This window comes from Ambystoma mexicanum, chromosome 3q (genome assembly GCF_040938575.1).
Source record: "Ambystoma mexicanum isolate Mex_15411 chromosome 3q, UKY_AmexF1_1, whole genome shotgun sequence".
Classification (NCBI taxonomy): domain Eukaryota; kingdom Metazoa; phylum Chordata; class Amphibia; order Caudata; family Ambystomatidae; genus Ambystoma; species Ambystoma mexicanum.
The window spans coordinates 599515010-599542628 of NC_090926.1; the positions used below are offsets into that span (position 1 = coordinate 599515010).

The following is a 27619-nucleotide window of genomic DNA, read 5'->3' on the forward strand; positions in this document are numbered from 1 at the left end:
TGCAGTGGGCTGGCTCTGCTCCTCCATAATGGTTGAGGATTCTGGTGGCACTACGCCCTCTCATTATGGATGAGCTGCCACGGGTTTAACCTATGTTAATCATGGACTTATTGAAGCAAAATACTCACTTGACGAAATCAGGAATTTGGTGTTCAGTACGTGTATCTAAGCAGGTTTATTCTTGTCCTATCAATAATTACAAAATGAGTAAATAAAGCAGGAACTGATATAGGAGTCAATTCTGTTCAAATGTATGCAAATATGTGTATACATATTATATGCAGGAAGAGCAAGAGCCATTGATGGACAGCGTACCATGGCAGAATGCTAGGTCTAGCTGGCAACAGCAATTAGGACTTTGACTAAATGTGAAATTACAACCTTTTTTCATAGTTGATATACAATTCCTGAGTGTATCAAGTTTACTGAACCAGAAGCACCAGAAGCAGCCATAGAAACCTATTGTGTGGATACTCTTGAAAAATTGATGTTATACGTAAAATAACAGAAGGGAATTCTTTGTCAGGATATCACTCTCTTTACACTAAAGTTAAGAAGACAGTATTGCCAGTTTCATAGACTACAATGTACGAGCACAAAAATAGTTTTCAGGCACAAAGTAGAGCAAATATTACAGTGCCTTCGCAAACATTGACATTCGTAAAAGAATGATTGGCTGGGACTTAACAGTGCATTAGAGTTCACAACAAATAGACCTTTTAAATCAGATCATAGAAAACTAAATCTGAAGAGTAAACAGTAATGGGACTTTTAATTCCCACAATAAAGCGAAGGAAGTCTTGTAATTAACACCTTATCATAAGAACAATTCATCGGAAGACAGGAACAGTTAGCTTGGAAATATTTAACAGCACCCTTGAGGATAATCAAGGAATTAACTAGGCACACATTGAGAACAAAGATGATGTTTTTGCTACAATGACTACACCTAGTTTTACCAGCCCGGTCCTTTTTCTGTTTCCTAACTCGAGAGCACTGCATTCTAAAGCGAGGCTTAGTGAATCTGGAATCTACCATTGTCCCTTTCATGGGTATCAGTTAATTGATTGCCCTGCCACCATTTACTCTAGGTTTTAGTCTTCCTACATAGTGGTGTTCCTTGTGGTCCTTCTCTACTATTCGATTATTTGTAACCTTTATATTTGTTCTCTGGAGTCTTGTATTCCCTTTTAAGGTCTCATTTTCATGTAACCCAGCTAATGTTAGTGCACCCTTCTGAGGGTCGGCGAGCATGCATGCACAACTCCTGTTTAGATGATAATGAGAACTCACTGAATGCAAACCATCTGACTCATGTTCAACTCCAACAAAGCAGGGCACATATTTTTGAAACTAGAATTCTCAAGCTATTTGCCATCGACTTATACCAAAGACTAAATATTTCTCATAACTAATTCATCTCATTAGTGTCAGGAACGCACATTCCCGCGTAGAGACTATTTAATTTCCATCTGTGCCAGCCTACCTAAGAGAGGGTGCCTAAGGTTCACGCGACCATAAATTAAAGAAGCGCCACTTTGTTGTAAACTACAGTAACTGGAACCCAGCTTCACCTTGGACGTCATTTGGGGGATGAAAGGGGTAGCAGCTACTATCCCTGAGCATGCCCTTGCTACCCCTAGTACGGCCTCTTCGACCCCTAGCCGCAGAGGCAATGCCAACTAGCCCATTTGCTTAAATTGTCAAACCTTGATCACTAGGATTTTGACAATTTATTGTGAGTATTCGTTCTTTTCAAAACTATGAGTATTTGATCCTCCAATACAAGCGACATTTGCAGGACAGACGTGGGAGCGCCATCTATCATAAGGAATCTGAACGTTTTCCACAATCGACCCTAGCATTGCATCTGCAGTATTATTGATGTGTCAGTATATATGTTAGTCGGCATGTGCTTTATGTGCTTGTGGGACTCAGTTCAGTGTTTGTAGTTTGCCAGTCATTGCCACTTTTCTTATCTTGCGTGCTGCACATGTAAATTGTGCTAAGCACATATTCATACACATATTCATGTGTACATTTCAGAAACGACCCTCTTTTTATGCGATGTGCAGATAAAAAGGGGGTGGCTCAGTGAGATACGTGTTTGCTGATTGTATCTGTTCATCCTACAGCCTTTCCCAGCCAGATTGACTCAAGGTTCATCATTACAATGTTTATAAATTGAGGACCATTCAGTTGGATTATAGTGAAAATTGTATTTATATTGATATAAAAAAGAATAATAATGCTAGCAAGCTTTTTCCATAAAAATAGATATAGTGATAATCCTTTAATGTAGCACATTTTTACAAAGACGTATTTTATGTTGTCAGGTTGAATTGGCATGTGATTTGGTGCTTTGCAAAACAGCTTTTTCCATTTCATATAACTGCGTCTGCTATTGACAGATTATACATATGAAAAAATCATTGCAGGTTGGTATACAAATAAGATTGGATGGGAGGGAATTTGGTCTTCTTGCTAAATGAGAGCCTAAACCAGTACAACTGGGCCACAGTTCCAAGTTCATTGCTTCACCAAAGTGTGTGCTCCTGGGCAAATCACTTTCCATCAGTTAGATCTGTGATGTCACTTCCACTACCCCTGTGATTTTGCTAATTTAATGTTCCTGTGCTACACCCCCACAAAAAACTTAAGATTGAGGCAATCAGCTTTAGTCTATGAGAAAACAGAAACAGAGCCTCTGCTATCCCTGCACCCTACGTGTAAACTCCTGAATGTATCTCATATCTTCAACAATATCCATCCATTCATTGCTCCCATGCTCCCTTGGGATGAGTCAAACTACCAAGCTTCCGGAGGGCATTTAAAACCTCTACGTTCAAGCAAACCTGTGATCGTTTATCACTTCAGTGGGGCACCGTCTGTGCTCCAGGAGACCCAAGTCATGCCATCGACTAAAACATTATCAGGTCTCCTCCTCCGCATAACTATTCTAAAATATCATTTTTCTCGCAACTACAAAAAGTAGGGCGTAAATAACTCCCACTTCCAAATCCTATATGGAGCACTCAGTACACAACAATCCTACATAGCTTGTAGCAAATTTCTAACAGTATTACTGGGCACAAGGATGGCTTTGAAGCCATATTGGTGTTTTATCTCTGGTTACCAAGACTTTGCTGCACTCGCTTCAAGGAACCAGCAGCAATATGCAGCACTCTGCCACTTACCTCTGTTAACCTGCCTGCGTCTCCGAACCTACGCGGCCCACTCCTGACTATAATTAGCCCTGACACACGCGGAGCACGCACGGTCAAGTGCAGGGTTGAGTGCAGTCGGCACTAGGAGCCAATCTCGGCTTGCACAAGTAGCGCTTTAAAGCGCTGCTGGCGTACTATCTTCAGTTACCAAGTCTTTGCTGTGTTCACTTCGAGGAACCTGCAGGAATCTACAGCACTCTGCCTCTGTCATCTGCTAACCTGCCTGGCACTTCAAACATACAAGGCCCACACCCGACTATAATTAGCCCTGACACGCACGGAGCACGCGCATCGGCAAGTGTTGGGGTAAGTGCAGTTGGCAGTCAGCTGGTGGCTGCTGTGCTGTAGCCACATGGATTGGTATGGCTTTTTTCATACCTTGTACTTTGCACTTAACAAAGCCTGGCATTTAACTAACATTTGGTTTTATTCATGACACGTGTTACAACAACGCTTAGCACAAGCCAGGCTCGTAACAATATAAGGGGCAGGTCATATTCGGCAAAACATTGTGACTAACCACCAGGATATAGGCGTGAACGTCTGTATCTGTAAGTGCAAAACCGGTGGCTGCTGCCAGACCATCTGGAAATATTACTTATTTTTTCTGGTAACTGGCCCTGGAAAGTCCAGTCTCATGGCTACTGTTGTCTTTCATTATGGTCTACTTACTCATACCAAGGAGACCGCAGTTCAAATGGAAGGTTCACTGAATTTTGAAAACAATAGTATAGATCTGCCCCCATTGGATAACAACAATTAATTGCTAAACCTCTGTTACAGTCTTCAGAAGGAAAGTTCGGAAAAACCTGCAGATGCAGCAGGGAAGTCTGGGTTAGTTTGCTCCCTAATCCCACCAGGCGAAAGAATGTCACAGTGACCGGATCTTGAGAGAATTGCCCTGTCCAGACTTCCTGTCTCTTTAGTTTTCATCTATGTGCCCGGACTTGGTGACCAGATTGGCACACAAGAGCAAAGACTCCTTAACCATACTATACGCCCTTGTGAAAACGTTGTTGCTGCTATGTTCGGATATCATGAAGGAGCAGAAAATGTTTCACTCTATATTAACTTTGATTGAAATGTGTGCAGCCTTGCCTACCGCTCATCATTCTACTCTCCGCGAATTCCATCTTTCAGAGTCCATCCTGACATGTGATAAGTCTTCTTCTGCTCATGAAGGGGAGTCTAATGCAGATAACGAGATGTCCAAGTCTGCTTTTACCGCTCCTCTTAACAATCTAACTAGGAGTTCTAGTTTGGCTGAGCCTGACTTGGAGACCAACTACTACTCTAACCACAAAGGGAAACATGCCAGGAAGCCTAGAATTAGAAAGAGGCTTTGGAAAAGGAAGAGCTCATCAGTATTGGCTCAAAGAAAAAGAGTTGTGGGGGAATAAAAAGCAAATTCCAGTTAAGGATAAACCAGCCTCTACCGCTGGTCTGGCCTTAGTGATGTCCAGACCTGTGGTTTTGACAAATACAATGAAGGAGGTGCACTGCTCCCCTCAGATGAGAACAAGGAAGTCACTTAAGCAGGACTAGCATCAAGCAAACACCCCAGAAAAGTCTGCTTACCCCCTGGTGTCAGAAAAATCTGACAAGAGAAGCTTTAAAAGCTTTGGAGGTTTTAATAAAGGTCACTTGATACCTGGCTGGAAAAGGCTGGCACTAAACAGACTATTCAATTTGGTCACATACAACACACATCTTCCAGTGCTTCAGGCTGCCCAACACAGAATTTGGAATCCTCTCTCCAGCTAGTAGAGGTAATAGCATGTCTTTGGCAGATCCCTGGAGATACTGACGAGCAAGCTCTCACGTGTAACTGGCGGCGTCAAGGAGATTTCCAAGAATTAAACAAAAATCTCCCTGAGGCGAAGATAATTTTCATCACAGAGTTACACGCAACTGCCATGGGCCCGATTGCGAATCACTCTGCCTGCCTGAACCTCTTCCACTGAGGTTCTTTCACTGAGCGTCTTGTTGTCAACTGACATAACCAGAGTTGCCTTACCTGGATCTGAAAAGCACTGGAACTGGGTCCATTTACATTTCAGCAACACTCAAATTGTGAACTTTATTATGTTACATGCTCTGTAGCTATTGAGGCTGTGTTTTTCTGTTGAAAAAGGTAGACTTTGGAGGAGCACAGGCCTACGTTTGAGGATATTGAGAGGATTGGTTTTAAGGGGAGAAAGATGCAGGGTAGAGGGCTACTACAACAGAAGGCCAATGTGCCATTCATTGCACCTGATGTTTCGACAGGAGGTCTTTGGGCTTGGATTCCTCATACATTGCTCAACAATGACGCATGGCCCAGACTGCTTATCCAAAGTAATACTCAAGAGTGACCCCAATCTGTGGGCAGACATCCTTGCCGGTTGGTTCCAGAAAGTATTTGAGGATGGCCAAGTTCCTTCCTCCTGGAAAATATCGATAATGATACCAGTCCATAAGAAGGGTCCCAGGAGCAAACCTTCTAACTACCGATTGCTTGCCATGCTGGAGGCTCCTGAAAAACTCGTGTTCTTTCATTTTGGACAGGTTCTCATCCTGTGCAGAGGAGTGTGAGTTGCTGCCAATACAACAGAATGGTTTCAGGAAAGGGATAGGCAATGGCCCTAATATCTGGATGGCGCAACAGCTAATAGTGGATGCTAATCTGTGTAGAGTACCTCTTTACACAGCATTAATCGACAACTGGAGGCATTAGTCTCCCCTTAATGGACCTTATCAAGTGCTTCAATATAGATACTTCTGTAGCAATGAGACAAAATAGAGAGGCCTCTATTTCCAGATATACTGCTACTGCTGATGGCCTGAAACAGGGGTGCACCCTCTCACCTCTGTTGTTAAATTTTTACACTTTAGATATGGTGAGAGTATTTGACTCTTGTAACAACTTTCCCCACAGGCTATCTGTTTCCATCTGTTGGCGGCTGGCTTACACGGATGATTTTGTTATTTTCAACAATACTCCCATCGCTCTGCAACAGTATCTAAAGGCTTTTTACGATTACTCCCTGAGCAACAATTTGCAGATAAATTCTGCAAAATCAAAAGCCATTATAGTGGCGAACAAAAGAATGATACAGAGATTCAGGTGGATGATAGGCGGTTAGACTTTGGATGTAGTTGACTCATATGTATATCTGGGTACTTTGCTAACCTCCACTCTTTCTCCCAAGTTCTGACAAATGTATGTCACGGATCTGTCCAAATTTGGGGCAGCCAGGACCTTCACTCAGCACAAAGGCAGGTTCTCGATGGAGGTCCCCCTTACCATCTATAAACTGAGTGTGGTTCCTGGCCTCCTTTGTGGATTAGAGATCTATACAGAGTACCAATTACGTTGATTGGATCTATTGGTGAGTAAGCAGTAGCGTCACAATCTTGACCTACCCCACTCGGTTCCAGTGGCTGCTTTACGTTTGGAATTGGGCCTTGTGTTGCTACTTCCCCAAGTTAAGATTAAAAGATTTCTCCTGATATTTAAAATCTTACAAGATGGGGGAAGGACTATTCTTTCTTGGCCCCTCCTGTTTGGCGCTGCATCCTCAGTCCTATAGAAGACATGAGGAAGGCGTGTGTGGATTTGCATCAGGTGATTGGCTGGGAATGTCCGGATGATGATAATTTTCATTATACACTGGCCGGATGATCTCTAATTGACAAGGCCACCTCCTGGGATAATGCCCAGTCTGTTGATTACTTGAGTAGCTAGCCATTGTTTACTGAATATGCTACACATGCCTTTCCTGTTCTTAAACTGGAAGATTACTAATTCTGCACTATTGATCAGGGTTTAAGATGTTTTATTACATTTTAACCTACTGCCTACTCTTCTGGTACTTGGAGCAAGAAAGCAGATCCCTAGGGACAGGCAGAGATCCCGCCCTTGTCATAATTCCTTGGAGGCGAGACATTTACTGATCCGAGGGAACTGCTTGCGTCTCTTATATGAGTCCCATTATCCTAATTTTCCAACTCATATTGGGACATTCGACTGGACCAGTTTTGGTCCACCATTCTGGGAGCTCATTCAAGAGTTATGACAAACGCAGCTTTCTTGGTCTGGAAAGAGATACTAACAAAACTGGAATTATGTTAGTGAATGTCTGGCTGATACTATTACTTGATGCATGTTTATGTTACTGTATTAGTTTTTTTGTTTTTAGTTTATGTATTTGCATTTGTATTTGTATATGTAGTGTAAAGGGTTAAACTATAACCAAAAACTATTAATAACAAAAACAATACTGAGCAGTCTTTCAGAGAGCCTTAATGTTTGTAAGTTCTCTGCCATTATGAATGCAATGTATGCTGTGGTCTACAGGAAAACAAGGTAAACAAAGCGATTCACTATCGAATGGTCACTGCGTGACCTCTTTAGAAATACCAATTAACATAACATAGCATAACATCTCTCATTTAATGCTGACCTGTAATGCCATCTTATGTGTTCTAATAAATGGAACAAGTTTCAAGCAGTGAAGCCTTTTTTAGTCCAAGGGTGAGAAACAGAATTGAAATGACAAAAATGTGTTGTTATAGATTAATTTTCAAAATGCAGACAAAGGGCCTCATTCCGAGATTGGAGGTAGTCATGGCGCTATTTGCGCCATGACTGCCTCCAATAACGGGTCCGAGTCTGTGTTGTTCAATGGGGACTTAACGGTGTAGACCGACCCTGATGGGACCGGTAAGTCCCCATTGAACAAACCATTCCCCATTCCCATTTGAGCCCCCAGAGGGCTCAATGGGAATGGGGAAGGCGCTATTTACGGGCCTGCTAATGGCAGGCCTGGTCCCCTAATGGGACCCATAAGGGACGTGCGGTTCGACCACACGTCCCTTGCGGTTCCTGTAAGGGGACCTCCGGATCAGGCGGTAGGAGATTACCGGCACTGGTCTCCTTACCGGTGCCGGGTATCCCCTACCGCCCGACTCATAATGACCCCCAAAGTTGTTTCTGTGTTTCGGTTCAGAGCATTTACAGAGCACACACTATTGCTGCATGCATTCCTTGACACTCCACTGTTAGCTTTTCTTTTGCAACAATGGTCTTCAGGTGCACTAGATAAACACCTTCCATTGACCCCTGATTTATCTTCTGCACAATGTCTAGGCATTTATATAGTATTGTATTTCATATAGTGTGAACCTAGCTCAAGGGCAGCGGGGCGATTTACAACAGAGGGGTTCCTGCACCGGGCTTGCCATTTTCTACAGTAGCACAGTACCATCAGTGGAGGGAGAGAAGGATTTGCATTCGTCAAGCAGGTATACGAACCATGTGTTTAGAGTTTTGCAGAACTGGTGAGGGCATTTCAAGTCTCTGCCGGGATTGAGTCCGAGATGACTGGGGATGGCACGGGAAGGACTTCTCTTTACGTCTTCTCTTTACGGGCTAGATTACCCTTATGAAAGGATTGCTTTTTAGGGAAGCAACAACTGTTCAAATGTCATATCTGTATTGTAAAGCGCTGCGCTCCGCTACTTTTGAGATAGGTTCACACAATAAGCAACACAATAAAAATGAAGAAAAATATCTCGCAGTATTCCACGGCAATAGCTCTATAAATCAGACTTTTTTGGATAAGACTCAAGATGGGGAGACGACATTACATTTCAAGTCAGGGTACTATGGGCCAAAAAGTAAACCACTACGCTTTCATCAATCATCAATACAAGCCATTTCAAAGCAGGGGCTGAGGAAAGTGGCTGCCCTTCTACTGTTTAAATGCCACAGTGATTTAGCTGATCACCCACAAACACCATATGTATGGGGCCCGGGCGAAGCATGAAGGATGTTCAACAGTAATTGTATCCAACGCATTGTGCATGTTGCAGCTGTGAGGCCAATGTCCTGTTTCTAGGTACTCTGGGAATTCTGGAGTTGGAAATTAAAAGGAGAGCAATACCACTGCCCCTTGGCAGTGCCCAGCATCATCCAGTCGCTTTAAGCAGATAGCATTCACAATACGTACACATGTGCCCTGAGCTCTCTGCATACAAGACGTTAATACACATACATTTCTACAGTACCGGGAAACTTGCAGTACAGTCCAGAATGTTACATATCAGCCAATCAGTGAGGTATGACTGTGTTGCCAAGGCACTGAACTAGTATCAGACTGCTAGCACTAGGCAACGCAAATGACCTTTCACACTACGACCTTCCTGCTCCAGAGTTGTCTTAATGCCATCATTAGTTTCACAATTATCCAATGCAGGTTGAACATGTATTTTCATGCTTCATTCTCTGAAGCCGCATACGGGTACACCGGGCACTGTGACGTTTACATTACATTCTTCGTTAGTGGACTGTTAATGCACACATTCACTTTTCCAAAAGACTACTTTGACATTGTGTCTACACATATGCTAATGCAATTTCCAACACTGTGTGAGGGGGAGGCGGGATTCACAAGTACTGGATCCCACCTCATCCAATGCCCTTATCGTGAGCATCATTGCAGAGTGCCTGCCTGGGAAAGAAACACCAGGATCTGCAACAGAGGTGACAATCCAGATGAAAATAATTGTGGAGTGGTCAGAGAGGTTGTGGTTACAATGCAATGCTGTCAAGCACACGCCAAAGCTTTTGGAATGGAGAAACACTAGGTAGAGGCACAAGATGATGGAAAAGGGTTTCATAGCCATTCCCCAGGGAAAGGAATTTTGGGGTTATCGCATGAAGGTACTTAGAGGTTTACAAACAGGGTGCCAAGGCAAGCTAGATCAGTGGCCGTATAGAGAGGCCAAGCGGCACAATGAGCCAAACAACAAGGACGTTATGTTAGGAATGCAGAAATTATTCCCGAATCCTCACCTGGACCATGATTCTGGAAGCCACATCTCTAGAAGAATAGAGATAGCTAGAGACAGTCCAGAGACAGTTCAGAGAAGAGCTTTCAAGATGGAAGAAGGGTGCAGTGACTTAAATCTGTGTAGTCTGGAAAAGAGGATGGACAAGAGAGAGATGTGATAGAGGCATTTACATACCAGAAGATTATACAACACAGCAAGCACACACCTCCCAAAAGCAATGTGATTTTTTAACAAATTGTCATGTGATGAAATGTGTGACGAGGAGTTTGAGAAGTGAAACAAGGAAGTTTCCCAAAATGGTGGCTGAGGCATGAAACTGGCATCGGGCCAAAATGATGGGGTCAAATCAGTACCAAAATGCAAAGGTCCTAGAACAGCCAAAGGGGAGCACTCAAAAGGCACACACGACACCGAGAACCAGTATCCAGCTGGAAAATGTAGAGTGAGTGAAACCAAGCATAGCAATGGACTATGGAGGAGCAATGCACTGAGTGAAGCTCCCTCAATGGACTCTGTCCTTTACCAGCCCTCTGCATCAATGCACACTGTGAGCCCATCAATGAATGGATCCAAACATAGGTTGCTGCCTGCAAGATAACCCAGCAGCTACAGAAATGAAGCAGGCCATGGCACACGAGTGGCGTGTGTTAAATTGGGCATACCATGGTGCATCATCTGGTCTCCATTGTAGCACAAAGTTTATAATTGGTGTCTGGTTTTACGCTGATATGCTCTTCTCTCTAATGCCTGGGTGCATTTGTGGTTTGCTTGTAAAAAGGAATCATTTGCATTCGTATGTGAAGTAGCTAGGTTGGCCAGCCTTTGAAACGGAATGAGGTCAAAACTTCACAAGGCTCGGACCAGTGATCTGAACCGAGAGTGCGATCCAGATGAGTGGCTTCCAACCCTATCAAAAACCTTCGGTCAACAGGGCGAAAGAAGTAAGCTAAGGCAGGGCACCTGTGAATGTGGTACCTTCTTTCCTTGCCCCACTACTACTAAGGTGATAAAACTGTAATAATGTCACCAGTGAACATACATTCCACTGATGACCTTGTATTTATTGGACCTCCCCGTATGGTTATATCTCACACAGTGGAATTTGAGAATGGGCTACAATTTCTGTGTATTGCCTTTTTCTTTTTATGAAAATAATTATTTGCCCTTTTAAAAAAATAATTGGACAGTTTGTCCACTCATACTTGCATCCTCACACCTCCCCTTCTCCTCATGCCACACCCCTCTCAATCTGTTTAACTTTTTATGCGCCTTCTGACATATATTCCACTAGACAAAGTGTCCGTACTTTGCACGCATTCTGTAGACAGACATGATAACATTCTCATCAATTCTTGGCAACCACGGAGCAGATGGGGAGGGGAGGGGAGAATTGGTGTGCTTCAGCATAATGAGACCTTCTGTTCGTTCCTTCTGAGGAACGAACAATCAAACAAAGAAACAGATTTTCCATTTTATATAGATAGATAAGATACATGATAGATGATAGATTTGCCAACAGTCTTTTTCTCAATGGTGGGTTGGAATTGGTAGGATTCACAAAGTAGTTGTGGAGACTGTACACACTCCATGAAGTGTACTCCTTAAACCTTGCTCATCTTTGAAAAGGGGATCCCTGGGCGGGCAGTTTGAACCGTTATAGAGAACCACTTGTTCATAGAACTAAAGCACTTCAGGCAGAACTACAGGTTGGATGAGTTGACATCACTTTCACTTGGACTCCCCTCTATTATAGAGCTCCTTCCCTGGGAGGCAGCCAGAATGTTTCTGAATGGAAAGGAGACCGAATAAGTACAAATGACGTCTTCCGTATGGATCTTCCTGGAATGGGAGATGCCAGACTTATGAATGGCCTACCCCTGACCTGTCAGTCTGCCTGGGATCTATGAGGTTTCCTCACACTTCTTTCGCCAAATGCAACTCTGCTGAATTCTTGGGTATGTGTTTACCACTTTTTTAAAGTGGGGGAGGCCCCCTACCTCTATCCCCCAACTCCCTGCCTTCTATATACGAAACTCATACTTACCACCTGTAGTTTTGTAAAAAAAAAAGCAAAAATTCAGACAAAAAACATTCGGCAAAGTTGCACTTGGGGAAAGTGAGGAATGCCACCTGCGTGTCTTGTCTGTCATCTCCCTGGTACATCTTGACCTGTAGGTCTGAGTGCATGTGCGGTTTGGTGTGAGAGGTGTTGGACCAAAGTTGGCCAGACATTGAAGCTTCACACGGTGCTTCCCTACCAATGGCAGGCCCACCATTTTGCACATCATTTAATGAAGTTTACTGTCAAGCAGGATTTTCCTTCGTTAGAGCTACTCTACCAGCTATCATAATCCATTTGCCGAGAAAGACTCGACTATAGAGCACCCTTGACTTGAAGAGGATGGGGACCTTTGTCCATATATATGTTGTATGATGGCAAGAGGTGTTCCCCTCCTACACTTTCTCTAGATTCTCATGGTAGAAGACGGCTCACATCAAAGACTCCTGCCTGCACGGATTCCCCAGAATAAAACCAATATTCATCATTGTAATGAGGCTATCATGTGGGTGCCTTTGCAGTGAGTGCAGAGATCCACTCTCGAAATAGCTATGAACAAAATACTCATGTGAAGAAGAAGAACAGAAACTACCATTATGCTAAATGTAAACATTATAAACAAGGGCATTTCACATGTAACCCCATTATCTGATGATTCAAGCAGCGAACGCTGCCTATTTTAACTTGTTTGTCGTGCAGTAACACCCATACGACTCACAGGAGCTGTGCAGTTGCACTCCAATGACATATCCAAATACAACTGTTATGGCACAATTCCCTTTTTTGGAGTACTTCTGCCCTATTTTATGGGACCCCTTAACTTTCTGATTTTTTCATCTTTTTGGTTTTGTCGAATCTGTATTCTTATTTTTGTGTTCAGAAGGACTTTGCTGACGCCTCACTGCCACTGCAACCCTCTTTGATGGTAGCCCAAATGGGTCCTGGTAGTGCATTATTAGCCCAATGTAAAAGTACTAGTAGCCCAATGTAAAGGTATGGTAGCCAGTTCTACTCTGAGTCATTTTATTTTGGGCCATCCCGTTGATTTGGGAACCATGAGGCAGCCCCACTCTGAGCCCAGCCACGCACCCTGTGTAGGTTTTCTTTGGACCGGTTTAGACTAGTCTGCTGTCCTAGTACGCCTGAATGTACAAATGAGGTAGGTGGATCTGAATGCTTGGTGTTTTTAGTGACAGCCTGACTATTCACAACGACCTTTATGTGCCTGCCTTGTATGTGATTGAAGGGCTGCCTTATGCCAGCTCATGAGTGAGGGCACATTTAGGGGACACTCTACCCATTCCTCAGTTCAGTTGTTTCATACCTGAAAGACTGGGCGACTCATTTTGAAGATGGGCGGCTGAAACATAATGGGCACGTTCAGCCAAAGTGGCTGGGCTCTATTACTTTTGTCTTTGGCCACAGTCTCTAGGAAAAGCTGTGGACATCTTTTCTGGACTGCTTCTCTTCCTCCTCCTGGCCCTCCCTACTGACTTAATTGGCTGTCTGTGCTGGGATAATTGCTGTACCACTTGTCCACCATTATCCATGTTACCCTACTGGAACTAGAACATCATGGTAGGTAGCCTATGCCATCCACAAGAGGGGCAGTACACCACCAATCCCCCCTAGCTCTGTCCCGGATCCCCTGAGCTGTCTCCAACAATCACCCACAGTGTGGGGTCATTCCTTGGTGTCTGGCCGGCTGCCTGGTCCTGCCCCTCATGCTGTTCAGATCCCCTTTGACATGTTCCAACACCTTCCTGGTGCCTTCTTCATGATTCCCTCTGCCCGTGGCTGGTGGGTCACTGTCCTAGGAATAATTGAATATTCTTCTTTTGATTTATGTGGGGGGGGTCACTCATCTGGGGTTCATGTCCGTAGTTACTCTGATGCTTGTCCCAGCCCTGTGAGAGAATAACTGTACTCACCAGGGATTTCTTTTAAGGATTGATCCATAGGAACGTACCGCGGGTCCTTGGGACCAGGTGTATTTTGTGGAATCCAGACCAGGGCCCCGTACGTCCTGGAGTGCCAACTGCGATTTACCATTGAGTTTCTTTGGCCTCAATTCCGCTGTGCTTCCTCCTGGGGTCTTCTCGGCCTCGCACCTGTAAATTGAGCTCTTAGAGGGGTCTACTGAGACATTCACTGGGGCTGGTGGCATGTGTGTCCTCACCTGTGGGGTAAAACACAGACTTATCTGCATTATCCCATAACAGCAGCTCTGCCTCTGGACTTTGTTTCATTTTATCCAATGTGGAACTGCTCTGCAACTTCTGAACTCCTAAAAGGTGAATTGAAAGGATACCGATCTGAACATTTGCATTTTTCTTGTGTTCCTCTTAGTTCCCTGGAGTTCTTTACTAAAGCCTAGAATTGTAGCTGATACCACATATGTATTATGTATTTTTGATTCACTACATACACTCCTGTATGTGGAAATGTGTTAAGGTACAGCGTTGCTGGTGCTTTGTATTAGTTTACATATTTTAGTGTAATGAAGGCATTCAAACCTGCTGTAGTTCGTCTAAGGTCATTCTGAATTGTAGTGGCCACCCTGTGGCTCGTTGTGACCGTCTACTTATGAGTAACCTGCCTTTTTCCAGTATACTAGAGATTGTGGTGGATATTGTGGTTGTGCATGTATTGGCAATGACGGGTTCTGATCATGACTATACGAATAGCTTTTATCACTGTCCCACTGTTACATCTCCCAGGTCTAATGTCTCTTGTACACCCCTTAGCCTTATATGTACCGCAGGAAATTGAGTATACATTAAGCTCATGAGTTGGAAGGGCTGCCTATTTTTTTTCCATTTGTATACCTGCACTTTGTTCTGCTATGAGTTATGTTTACCTGAAAGTATTTATGAGAATGTATGATTACTCTGTGCAATTTTATAATACAGCATAGTCTTTTCAGTATACAAGTATAGTGTATTCCTGGGGGTGGTATTGGGGCCAATTGTACCTCACTGCCAGCCTACAACCTCTGGGGACGGTATTGGGGACAATTGTACCTAACTGCCAGCCTACCTCCTCCCTAGAATGAAGCCTGGCAGCTTTGTCGTTGCTACCTCTAGAGAGTTTGGTCAACGTTCTCTTGCCATTAGGTTAGATGGTTTGACATCCCACACCAGAAGGCTGTAGAAAACTCTCACCAATAACAACGTGTTTTGTAAATAGCAAGAATCCATGCAACTAACTGTGTCCCTTTCAGAGGTAACTGCAGTGCGGGGAGGGGCACACAGAGAGGACGTCACAGGCCATGTGACTCTACTGGGTACTTGCAAATCAAGGAACTGACACATCGAGTGCCACTCTAGGCTTACACACGCACGCAGATTGGCCAACGCAGGACTTGGTCGTGCAGTTGTGGGACGTCAGTTTTACTTGTATCTTTCCCTCTTTCCCTGACACTGCTCTCTGCAGTCCTCCTCCTTAAACAGCCACTTCAGATTGAGTTGCATACACTGCATAGGAATGCAGCAATGCCTATTAAATTATGATAAATGGCCTGCAACACGTGCCATGCTTAAATAGTGAATAATGCCCGTTGCTGGGCGTCTGGCTCAATGAGTGACGCCCTCACTTGCGAGATCCGTGCATGCTATGCCATCACAGGTTCAAATCCTGGCAGGCCAGAATTGGCTCTTTCATCTTCAGAGGGCACTAAATTGAGTGCCAATAGTAATGGTAATATAGTACCTCTAATTAGGTTGCTTAGAAATGGGAAAAAGGATGCACATTATAAAAGTGTGGTATTTCACAGTGGACTGCTTCCTGAACGTACGATGGCGATTGGCAGCCCAGTAAGATCATGCGGTGGAAAAGAGTCATTTCGTTTGGAAGATTTGCGCGAAATTTCTACTAGAAAAAAATACCTATAACTGGAGCAAGACATGTAAACATTTTACATTGAGAAAGCAAAAAACGGATCCATATCACTACGACTCCTGGGCGAAATGTATTACGTATACGTGGAGAAATAACTGAATTTCATGAAGAGTAACTGACAGACAAAGCTGTATTAGATTCATTCTAGGAGGTCCAAAAACACATCACCATTATGACCAGGCATTCTTCCTCCCAGGGGGCTTTGCTGTGTCAAAATACCAAGGTTTACTTCCAGGAGCCAGACTGACCCTCCAGATAGGCCCCTGTCCCTTTTGAAACAGAGTTTTGCTCCTCTTTCCTTCTACACTTGTACATTTAAAAGTCCTGGATTAGGGTCATTTGCTAGTTGTGCGCTTTGGAGGTTAATGTGGGTTGTGTGTTGTGGTTTGCTGTGCTGTTTGGATTTGAACTTGACTTCTACTAATGCAGTTGTGGTAATGTTTAAATGTGTAATATAGGTATATGTTTTGGAATTGCTTATTCTATAAATTAGGGTCTTCAGCTCTATTTTGGATCTGGGTTTCATAACATGTTCCTTTTCAGTTGAACCTTCTTTATGCTTTATTCGATGCAACTGCTTGTGTAATTGTTCTTTCAGTGCAGTGCCAGAGAGGTGGTGTGTCCTTGGTCTTAAAGCAAATGTTTCCTTTGGAGTCATTTGTCTTCTTTGTGTAGGATTCTGTCAGCCTTATTTGGTTGGAGACCCTATCAACAATATTATGTACAAAACCCTATTCAACCTATCAGTTTAATGAAGACGGGCTTGAAACCTTCCATCGTCCCATGTGCACTTGGCTAAACATCTTTGCATCATGAGATACTTCTGGGGGAAGCTCGCAAACCGATGTGTACTCACTGTCAAGGACTACCACTTTGCCATTCTTGGGGCCTCATTACACGTTATGCGGTAAACCATGGTGCTATAAGCACCATGGTTGCCGCCGGTACCATACCGGTACCACCATGGAGAAAAGGGGAATTACCACCCCATTCCAAGGTTGGCGGGGTGGTAATTCCCCCTTTCTCCATGGCCCTTCCCCATTCCCATTTTTGCCCCATAGGGCTCAATAGGAATGGGGAAGGAGCTAATTACGGTACTGCAAATTGCGGTACCGTAATTAGCACCAAGGTCCCTTTGCGGGTCCCAACTTTAACGGCTGGTCTACACCAGCCGTTAAGGTCGGGTCCCGCAAAGGGACCTTGTAGTAAGGCGGTAAGGGTTTACCGGTACCGGTGCCCTTACCGGTACCGGTAAACCCTTACCGTCTACCGTGTAATGAGGCCCTTGGTCTGCCTTCACAGTAGCAAATAGACGTATGCACCCATTGTGATTAGTATAAATAATGTTGGTACCGTTTTGTTGCAACTTTTCTCCATTGACTTCAATGAATCATTCAGAGTAATCTGCTTTATGTCTGGATCATAGCTGTAATTGGGGTGAGTGAGACTTTTGCCTCGCTTCCCTGCTTGACTCATTTTGTTGGGGTGCCATGGACAGTCATTGTGGCTACCAGTGCAGGAAATGTCCCTCCTGTGATTTTTCAACTTTCTTTTTATTGTACCTCAAGCCAACTTCAGTGGAGTGCTGCTTGTATCTGCGTAACTATCCGGTTACTTTTGTGGTGTGCATTGAACACGCTGGTGGCAACAAACCCAGTTTTGCGCCTTTGTTTTCTTCCATGATAATGCCTTTTTGTGTACTTCAAATGAGTGTTTATCAGGGCATAAGCCCTGTGCTTTCTACCAGCTTTCTTTGGCCATCGTCCTTGCTGTACAGGTTGAGCATTGCCATACAAGGGCATGCACGTTCAGGTTTGTCTGCCCAAGGGTTCCCGGCTAGTACATTGTTTATGTGTGTGAAATTGCTGAAACTGTGTTTGGGACTGCCTGGTTTCAATCCACACTCCCCCAAGGAATCTCCTTTTGTTGGGCGGATTGTACACGGGCAGGGTGTGCATAATTTGCCATCCTCTACCTGTGTTAATGTGGCATATACGGTACCTTGATGGGCAGGGGTACATGCTCAGCCCCAATTCTGGAGAAAGGCTGAGCACCTGTGGCCATTCTAGAACATTGAACATGACACCCAATCATGTGAACACAAAAAAAGACCCACTAGAGAACTACCGCAGCAACCCGCATTGGCAAAGCCAACCACCATGTACCAGACCTCTGCTTTATAAGTCAACAGGGAAGACCAGAAGGAGGTGCCATCCCTCTTCTGGACTGATGGGCACAACCAGACTGAAACCCTGATCTACATTACCTGGGGCTGGGCTGAACTGTTGGATGGGCACCTTCCCACCTTGTTGCTGGAAACACAACTGGCATCCTCACTGCTTTGCTAGGATCTTGCCAACGTGCTGTTGCCATCTTTAGCCATGAGGAAGTGCTGGCTGGTACCTAAAATCCAACTGCTTTGCTCTCGAAGGCCTGCCAACCCAGTCCTGGCCCACACCAACGTCTGTTTCTCTCGTCTGCTTCTGAAGGGACCTCCCTTTCTGCTGGTTCTGAAATGAAGAGGTGTTCTCCCTGTCCCCGAGTCTCCGTAAGGGCCCACACTGATCAGCCATGAAAGCCTCAAGCCCACTACGTCTACAGTGAGCCCTGCATTCCTCATCAAATCTCTGTCCCTGGGTGTTGCTGGTTTCCTAAGTCAGGCTCTTAGAGTCCACAAAGCGTATATTTCTTTAAGTGGCCCATAACCCCATTGAATGGCATTGTGCATAAAGACCTTACTTAAAAAGGAGCTACCTAACCGGGCCATAGGTGGTGGGGCCTGGCTCTTAAGTCGTCTACTGTCACCGGGGCCCTGGAGACTGGCATTCTACCCTCACCACAGCTGCAGAACCGACCCTACAACTTTCCATATGGAATTTCTTCAGAAACCTGATTGATAAGGCCGTCTGCATATAACAGACATGAACTCTGAAAAGGATACGGGTGGGCTTCTAAAACATGTCAATCTATCTATAGCCCTAGGGTTTCTTACAGTGTACACACCTATGTCTAACATTTTTTAAATACTAAAGTTGTAGGTAATCCATTTTGGTGTTACAACACTGTGTATATATACATCTTTTATAGTGATTCAACGTACCCAATACTGTGCTGGACCTGATGCAAATGAGTGTTAATAAATAGTGGGCCTCATTACGAGTCGGGCGGTAGGGGATACCGGGCACGGTAAGGAGACCGGTGCCGGTAATCCCCTACCGCTCGATTCCGAGGTCCCCTAATGGGAACCGCTAGGGATGTGTGGTCGAACCACACGTCCCTTACGGGTCCCGTTAGGGGACCAGACCGCTAATTAAGGGCCTGCCATTAGCAGGCCCGTAAATAGCACTTTCCCCATTCCCATTGAGCCCTATGCTAGACCGGTAAGTCCGTATTGCACCACACCGGACGTGGTCCCATTATTGGTGGTAGTCATGGCGCATATAGCGCCATGACTACGATCAATCTCGGAATGAGGCCCAGTATATTTTGCTCTTGGTTGTGTGGACCTCTATTCCTTAACCGGCTTTGTACCTGTTGAATGTACTTGACAGCAAGCGTACCAATTGCTGAGCCTTAGCCTACCTGCTCCGTTACATTACCAGTGACAGTTTGGTCGAGACTTGATTGTATCCTCGTTACCCCTCTAAGTTGAACCACTCACAAGATTAAATTCGAATATTCCTCTTAGCCCATTGGACACAAAGTAACAAGTTTATGGTACATTATAATTCCTACACCAGAAAGTAAACACCAGTTTAAAAATACTGCGCCAGGAGATATAGGGCCTCATTACGACCCAGGCGGAATGTGTTTAACGGCACCTGTAATGGTGCCGGTGCCGGTGCGGTTAAACCCAGTCCGCCCTATTACGAGGTTCCCTCACGGGACCCGGAAAGGACGTCTGGTCAGACCAGACGTCCTTTCCGCGTCCCGCGAGGGGACCACGGAGCTAACAACTGGCCTGTTATTAAAGGCCCATTGTTAGCTCCCTCCCCATTCCCATTGAGCCCTGTAGGGGCTCAAATGGGAATGGGGATGGGGAAATTGAATGAGGAATTACTGGGTCCTCCAATGTTGGAATGGCCCGGTAATTACTCATTCATGGAACCCGGATCCGGACCAGAGTTTGAAGGCAACCATGCTGCAAATAGCGGCATGGCTACCTTCAAACTCGTAATGAGGCCGATAGTGTACTTGAGAAGAACTGTGCCTGGACATATCATCATAACTATGGAAGAACAGTGACTGTTAGCACAATACAGTGTACTGCGCATAGGCACTCACTCAATCACAGAATGTCTGTAAAGGTTCTATACAATATACCATGGAGCTGCACAAAATGCAAGCAAAGTTCCAAAAATGACCATGAGGACACTGTCAAGAATGTCAGGATCCTGACATGTGTGATTTGGTGACTCACAACATGATGGGGGCCGCACAACAAACCTGAATGTTGCTTAATACTTGAAGAGTTGCAATCCATATGCCAGAACTCCACTCAGTATGCAACTCAGAATGATTCAGGGGTGCCCAGTATTCCAGGTGGATACCCAAAGTCCCAGTGTCCTTTCAATGGATCAAAGTGATGTGGTGCCATCCCATGTGACAAGGTGCAGGTGATGATCCTCAGTATTGCCCAAAATTCCGATTGTGCCACACCATATGCCAAAGGTTCCGCTCAATAAACAAAGATGCTCTTCACTATACCAGGTTGCTATTCAATTTGCAATGGCACTGCTCAATGTGCCCCACTGTTATTGAACACGCCAACTGCTGTTTCGTATAAGAGTTCAACTGCTCAATGTACCATTGTGTTATAGGCCTCATCAGCACCGTAGAGGGACATTGCCGGGGGACACCCAGTCTTTAATGGAGACAGGGTGGGCCATGCCCATGAATATGCAGACCCTTGCCACCTTGCTGACTAGAGGGTTCCATTGTTTCATAACCGGCAGGCCCGTGCTCACATGGTGTGGGCCTGTAGGCCTAAATTAGAGACAGACCAGTCATTCCTCTTTGGGAGTCTGCAGCCGTTCTGGTGCACGCGTCTGCAGGGGCTCCGTTCATTCGCTCGGGCCATGACACAGTCATGGCCCATGTTAAAAGGGCAATACACATCACAGGGACACATTCCCTTAAAGGGGCAACACAGTTGGCAGGGTCACATACCACACAGTAGTACAGTCCAATATTCCATTACACCATATTCTGCATATGCTGAGGGACTGGAACCAGTGTTGCTGCTCCATTATGGGCTGAGAGAGAGGCTTGGAAGGCCAGAGAGCCCTCTGCAGGGTTTCCATTTTTTCAGGAGAGGAACAGCAAGTTATCTTGTTCTCCCTGTGCTCTGCTGCTTTTTCACACATCCAATCCTACAAACATTTGCCCTTAAACACGTCCTGAAAGCGTTAAAGCAGGAAATCTCTGAATCCAGCACAGTGGCATAGTGGGAGTCCATTTCCTAATTTTACCAGTGCCAGCTCGTTCATAATGGCGACAGAACGCCAACCCACCATCCATTATGGAAGAACCCATCAAGCCCAGTGAAAACATTGGGCCTCATTACAGGTCGGGCGGTCCGGAATTAACAGTGGTGGTAAACCCGCCGCCACTGTTAATTCCGGACCGCCCGATCCCGAGTCCTGCAGGCGGGAGGTGATCTTCCCGCCAGGTCTGACCTGGCGAGTTGACCACCTCCCGCCTGCAGGCGGACGTGGAAACACCTGCACCATCACGAGATGGTGCCGATGTTTCCACTTCCCCATTCCCATTGAGTCCTATGGGACTCAATGGGAATGGGGATTTACACCATTCCGCCTCCGGGATTCCCAGGACACCAGGGTCGTAATGCCCTGGTATTTCCGAGAGTCACGGAGGCGGAATGGTAATACGAGTCCGGCGGTAACCGGGCGGTTTTACCGCCGCGGTTACCGCCGGACTCGTAATGAGGCCCATTGAGTGCTCCTCCAGCTGCAGCAAGCACCTGCGGATTCCTTCCGGGAATGGATTTGCTTAAGGGAAATGTGGAATCCCTTAGCTTAGAGTACCCCAGCCAGTGCATGTTCAACCGACCATGCAAGATATACTTTGTACATGGATGTATGAATGCGTCCATGCAAGGGGTTACGCCTGACTAAGTGCTGCAGAAATGAATGTGTGCCAATGTGAATGAGCGTTTATCCTGGAACCAGCAGTAGGAGGGCTGCTGATTCAGAGGAAGAGGGAGTTTACTAGGCAGTAGGTAACAAAGACACTATTAGAAATAGCAGAATGCTCTGTGAGGGCAAGAAGAGGCTTCTTATTTTATCAGAGTACAGAATGGAGCACCACAGACCGCTGCTGTAGCTTATTGAAGTATTTGCCTCTGTTGAGTCTTTAATACTCCTGTCCCATTCATCCACACTCTTTGTTGTGCAAGTACATCCGATTTCCCCCCACCTCCATACCCAGGGGGAACGGCAGCTCTGTGCACATCAAAGCCCATCTGCTGATCACATGTATCCATTTGGTGAATGGGAAATAAACTCAGCACAACTCGCAGCAGCCTTTTTTTTAGCTTCTCCCTTCCTTCCCCCTCCAATGATACCACACTCGACCACATCTTTCTCTCAACCTCTTCCTGCCCTCTGCCTTACCTTGCACAATGTATATACGCTGCTTCATGGCTTTATTCTCCAGTTGGCCATTTACTTCTTGTATAAGACAGCATGCACTTGTTTTCTTACAGTGGCACAGACGTGTTACTCCCAGTATGGGCAAAGCCAACATGATGGGTGCTCTTACGTGGGGATACTGGCCTCATTGGTGCAAATCACAATGATATATGTTCTTACAGTATCATCTCTCGTATTACAGGGAAATAAAACATGAGTTTGTTTTTATGTGGGGATAGTGGCATATATTGGCACAACCAGCATGGACATATGTGGGCACAGCTAGCAGGAACTTGTTTTTTTTTTTACACTGGAAGAATACTGAAAAATATTGTGGGCAAATACCTGGCGAAAATGTGTTGGAAAATGCCCTGGAAAGCAGCTATTGAATGTGTTTGTGTGTTGGGCTACAAAGTTGATTGTACACTGTGTGGCATTTTATGCACTTTTTGACAGAAAGTGTGCTGCAAAATGCACCATTTTAACCAATTATTTTAAAATATTAGTTTGGGGGGAAAACACTACCGGGCCCTACTTGGTTTGTTGAGGCTCCCTCGCAATGCTCTGTCACTCATGAGGATTCATGGGGAATGTTTATTCTCCTTCAATTAAAAATGACCAGCCATCACTGCCTCGGGGTATCCCAAGCTCTGGTTCTCTCTAGCTTGGACTATTGTAACAGCCTCTTTCTAAATCTACCTGCCTCTACTCTCCGCCCTCTGCAACTAATCCAGAACAGGACTGCAAGACTTGTCCTTGGCCTCAAGCCCTGGGATCGTATCTCTCCAGCTCTGAAATCTCTCCATTGTCTCCCAGTGGATGCAAGGATTAAATTCAAAACCCTCTGCATTGTCCACAAGGCTTTCTGGGGCCTGGGTCCAAAATACCTTCAGCTATCTCTCTGCAAATACTTCCCCTCTCTGGCTCTTTGCTCCTCTACCTCCAACTCCCTCAGGGTCACTCGTTTTTCAAAGAAATGAGCTGGGGGTAGATCTCTGTCTTCGACTGAGGCCTCCCTCTGGAACAGACTCCCTGCTACTCTAAAACTTGAGGAGAACCATCTCCGGTTCCAGAAGCACCTCAAGACCTTCCTCTTTTCTTCTGCCTTCGCTCCCCCTCTACCCTGCTGATCTGTTCTCTCTTGGCACTGTGCACCTGGCCACCCTCTGTCCTCCGGGCCCAGGTACCTGCTCACCCTGCCACCCTCCTGCACTGTCTCCGGGCCACCCCTTGCACTGGGGTCTGTATCTGTACCCATACAGCCCCCCACTTTTTCTTCCTGCACTTATAAGACCTACCCTGTCTGCTGCCTTAAACCTAGCACTTGCAAATTGCTGGCTGCACTACCACTGTTTGTTGCCTTTATTATTTATTTATTGTTGTTTATCTGTTTCTCCTCTGCTTCGCACTTTCCACTTCTCCCCCCTTCCATGCACTTTTCCCCTCCCCCTCTCCCATGCACTTGCGCGTTGTTAATGTCACTGGGCCTAGTGGGATTTCTGTTTTGTTCTCCCCTGTTCCCCTCCCTTGCCTTGTTGCGCTCTGAAACACTTGTCTATGAGCGCGATAGAAAAAAATATCAATATCAATATCAATTTGACATTTCTAAAAACACTAAGGGCCTCATTATAAGGTTGGTGGTAAGGGGTTAAAAGCGCCGGTAAAGGTGCCGGTGCCGTTAACCTCTTACCACTGCATTATGAGGTCCTTTAGCAGGTCCCGCTAAGGGTGGCTGGTTTTTCCAGGCGCCCTTAGTGAGAGCTTCTAAAAGACCAGCATGCTAATAACAGGCCCTATGGGGGCTCAAATAGGAATGGGGAGGTACCGGGTCTGGTTTCCTTGAATGAGGAATTACCGGACCCTCCAAGGTTGGAATAGCCTGGTAATTTCCCATTCAGGGAACCCGGACCCAGTATGCAGTAAGGGGGTAGCCATGGTGCTAATAGCACCATGCCTACCTCCAACCTCGGAATGAGGCCCTAAGGGTTACCAGACATTTGGTCGAATGCATTTGATCGAATTACAATATGGTCGAATCAATTTGGTCGAAAAAATGGTCGTTTTTTTTTTTTTGGGGGGGTCCCCACAGCCCCCATTTTTGATGTTGAAACACCTTTATTTTTACCTATAGTAGAGCAACAAAAAAAATATACTTTAAAAAAAATGTGACCTTTTTTTTTTCGACCAAATTGATTCGACCAATTTGTCATTTGATCAAATATATTCGACCATTTGACTGGACACCGGCCCTAAGGGCCTCATTATGACCCTGGCAGAATGGGTTTAACGGTGCCGGTAAAGGTGCCAGCGTCGTTAAACCCATTAGTAACGGGCCCGTTGTTAGCATGCTGCTGCCCTCACGGGACCCGCAAAGGACGTCTGGTCTAACCAGACGCCCAGAGCGGGTCCCGTGAGGGGAGCAGCATGCTAACAACGGGCCTGTTACTAACGGGCCCGTTGTTATCTTCATCCCCATTCCCATTGAGTCCTATGGGGGCTCAAATGGGGATGGGTTCCCTGAATGGGAAAATACCGGGTCTGGGTTCCTTGAATGAGGAATTACCGGGCCCTCCAAGGTTGGAATAGCCCAGTAATTCCCCATTCAGGGAACCCAGACCCGGTATGCGGTAAGGGGGTAGCCATGGTGCTAATAGCACCATGGCTACCTCCAACCTCGTAATGAGGTACGAGGGGGCCCTCAGACCTCATTACGAGGTTGGAGGTAGCCATGGTGCTATTAGCGCCATGGCTGCTTCCAAACCTATGGGCCTCATTACACGGAAGGCGGTAATCCAGGGTGCTATTAGCACCCTGGACCATGCCGGTAAATTACCGGCACCGCCTTGGCGGAAAGGGGATTTACCGCCCCATTCCAAGGTTGGAGGGGCGGTAAATCCCCTTTCCGCCATTGCCCTTCCCCATTCCCATTTCAGCCCCATAGGGCTCTATGGGAATGGGGAAGGCGCTAATTACGGCACCGCAATTTTGCGGTGCCGTAATTAGCTCCGAGGTCCCTTAGCGGGTTGGTACTTAACGCCTGCAAGAAGCAGGCGTTAGTTCCTCCAACCCGCAAAGGGACCTCGTAGTACGGCGGTAAGGGTTAACGGTCACCGTTGCCATTAACGGTGACCGTTAACCCTTACCGCCGTCCGTGTAATGAGGCCCTATGTCTGGGGCCGGGTAGTCAGAATGGGGACTTACCGGGTCATTCCAACCTTGGAGGACCCGGTAAGTCCCCATTCTGAAAACCATTCCCCATTCCCATTCGAGCCCCCATAGGGCTCAATGGGAATGGGGAAGGAGCTAATAATGGGCCCACAAATAGCGTGCCCGTTATTGGCGGGTCCAGCTAAGCGCAGCTGGTAAAACCAGCCAGCCTTAGCGGGACCCGCTAAGGGACCTCGGAATGTGGCAGTAGGGGATTAACGGCATCGGCATCCTTACCGGTGCCGTTAACCCCCTACCGCCGTACTCGTAATGAGGCCCGAGGCGTCAGTTTGTAGCACCCCTTAATGTGTGTTCACTATCACAAATGTGCAATCAACTGGCCTTCTTTATAACACTCGTACCCACTGGCCAAGACATGGGGTTGCATGAGGTCTCTTTCAGAAGGGCTGGGATCTAGAAATGTGCAACGGACTGGCCCTTTCAGGGTGGGGGCATATCTAATTTCGACATGGTTTTTAACTTACTTTAAAGGCTTAGCGGGCTAAAAAACAAAGGAATGGAAGGCTCCCCAGAATATTGATTCATGTATAGATTTTCACCATTCACGCTTCATTGCTGGAAACTCATGAAACTCGTCCTGGCAAGCAGTTGCCACATCTTGATTTCCATACTCTGGAAACACGCATGGCTATCTTTAAAGAGAAGGTTCTATATTGTGATCACCATGCCAGACAACTCGAGCCTATCCTTGTGTTTCTTCATTCCAGCACTGACCTTTTTACTTTTGTTATGAAACCCATAAAACCCCCTTCCTGGTTTATAGAAATCACAGCCTCTTTCAGGTTTAAGTACCTGCAGCGCTTTTCCACATGAGTTGCCTCCATGCACCGCACAGTACTTCTCAGTGGGAAACTCCTGATAAAGTAAGTATGTGTGCTCTTGTGCCTTTAAAATCTCCCCTTGGACTAACGTGGCAAGATGGCGGCATGTGATTATATCTTCTACATGTACTTAGATTGTAACATACTCATTTTGTTTCCTGCAACAAGGGAGCCTTTTTCCTCCTATGGATGCGCCACATCCCTCCTTTCCCAAACCTCAGTCCACATATTTATTTATTTGTTCTTGTTTAGTAAGGTGCCAGTCACTTCGTAACCAGTTGCTTTGCAGCTCCCCAAGTGGAAGGGGTTAAGAGAGGCAAATAAGGTACCTGGGGGAAATGAGAGTTTGAAAAGGCAAGTTTATGGCCATTTACAGAACAGTAAGAGCTTATCTGGAACCCTCGCTATGACAGGGATTTTTCTCCAAAGGAATGTATCCACAGTTTCTTGTAACTTCTTTTTCCTGGAACACCATCTAAAATGTAATGTCCCTTTGGAATAACACAGTTGGTTATTCGTGTCCAAACTGTGCTATAACTGCAAAATGCCCTCTCCTAGCAGCAGAATCGTGATCCCAGACTCATGCGTGTGTGGCAAAAGGCACTCTGCAGCTGCGATGCTAACCCCCTGCCCTCACAATCTTTTGCTGGATTTTGAAAAGTTTTGTTTTACTGCTAAACCAGGGTTCAGCGTATGCATGCCTGAATTTGGGCTTTTAAACAAATGTATATTTTCCTGTCCCATATCCAGGTATAAGATTTGTCTACACTACATTTTTTCATGAAAATAAATCAGCGGTGAGACTTTCTTAAGGAAATAATGACTAATTAAGGCATACAATGTTAACAGTGAAAACAAAAGGACAATCCATGTATTGAAAACACAATTACTCGA

The 27619-nt window shown here is 45.6% G+C and overlaps 1 protein-coding gene across 2 annotated transcripts in view; it reads right to left on the reverse strand.

The window, feature by feature from the left end:
- The window catches only part of ABCC3 (ATP binding cassette subfamily C member 3), an 804906-nt gene that overhangs the window by 312711 nt on the left and 464576 nt on the right, over positions 1–27619 (reverse strand). Inside the window, exon 13 of one of the 2 annotated variants that reach the window (XM_069654462.1) lies at positions 10069–10188. The exons of the other annotated variant lie outside the window; for it this stretch is intronic. Within the exon in view, the coding sequence (XP_069510563.1) occupies positions 10174–10188 (15 nt within the window). The 3' untranslated portion in view covers positions 10069–10173. Of the gene's footprint in view, positions 1–10068; positions 10189–27619 lie in introns of those variants that run through there. 2 annotated transcript variants of the gene reach the window in all.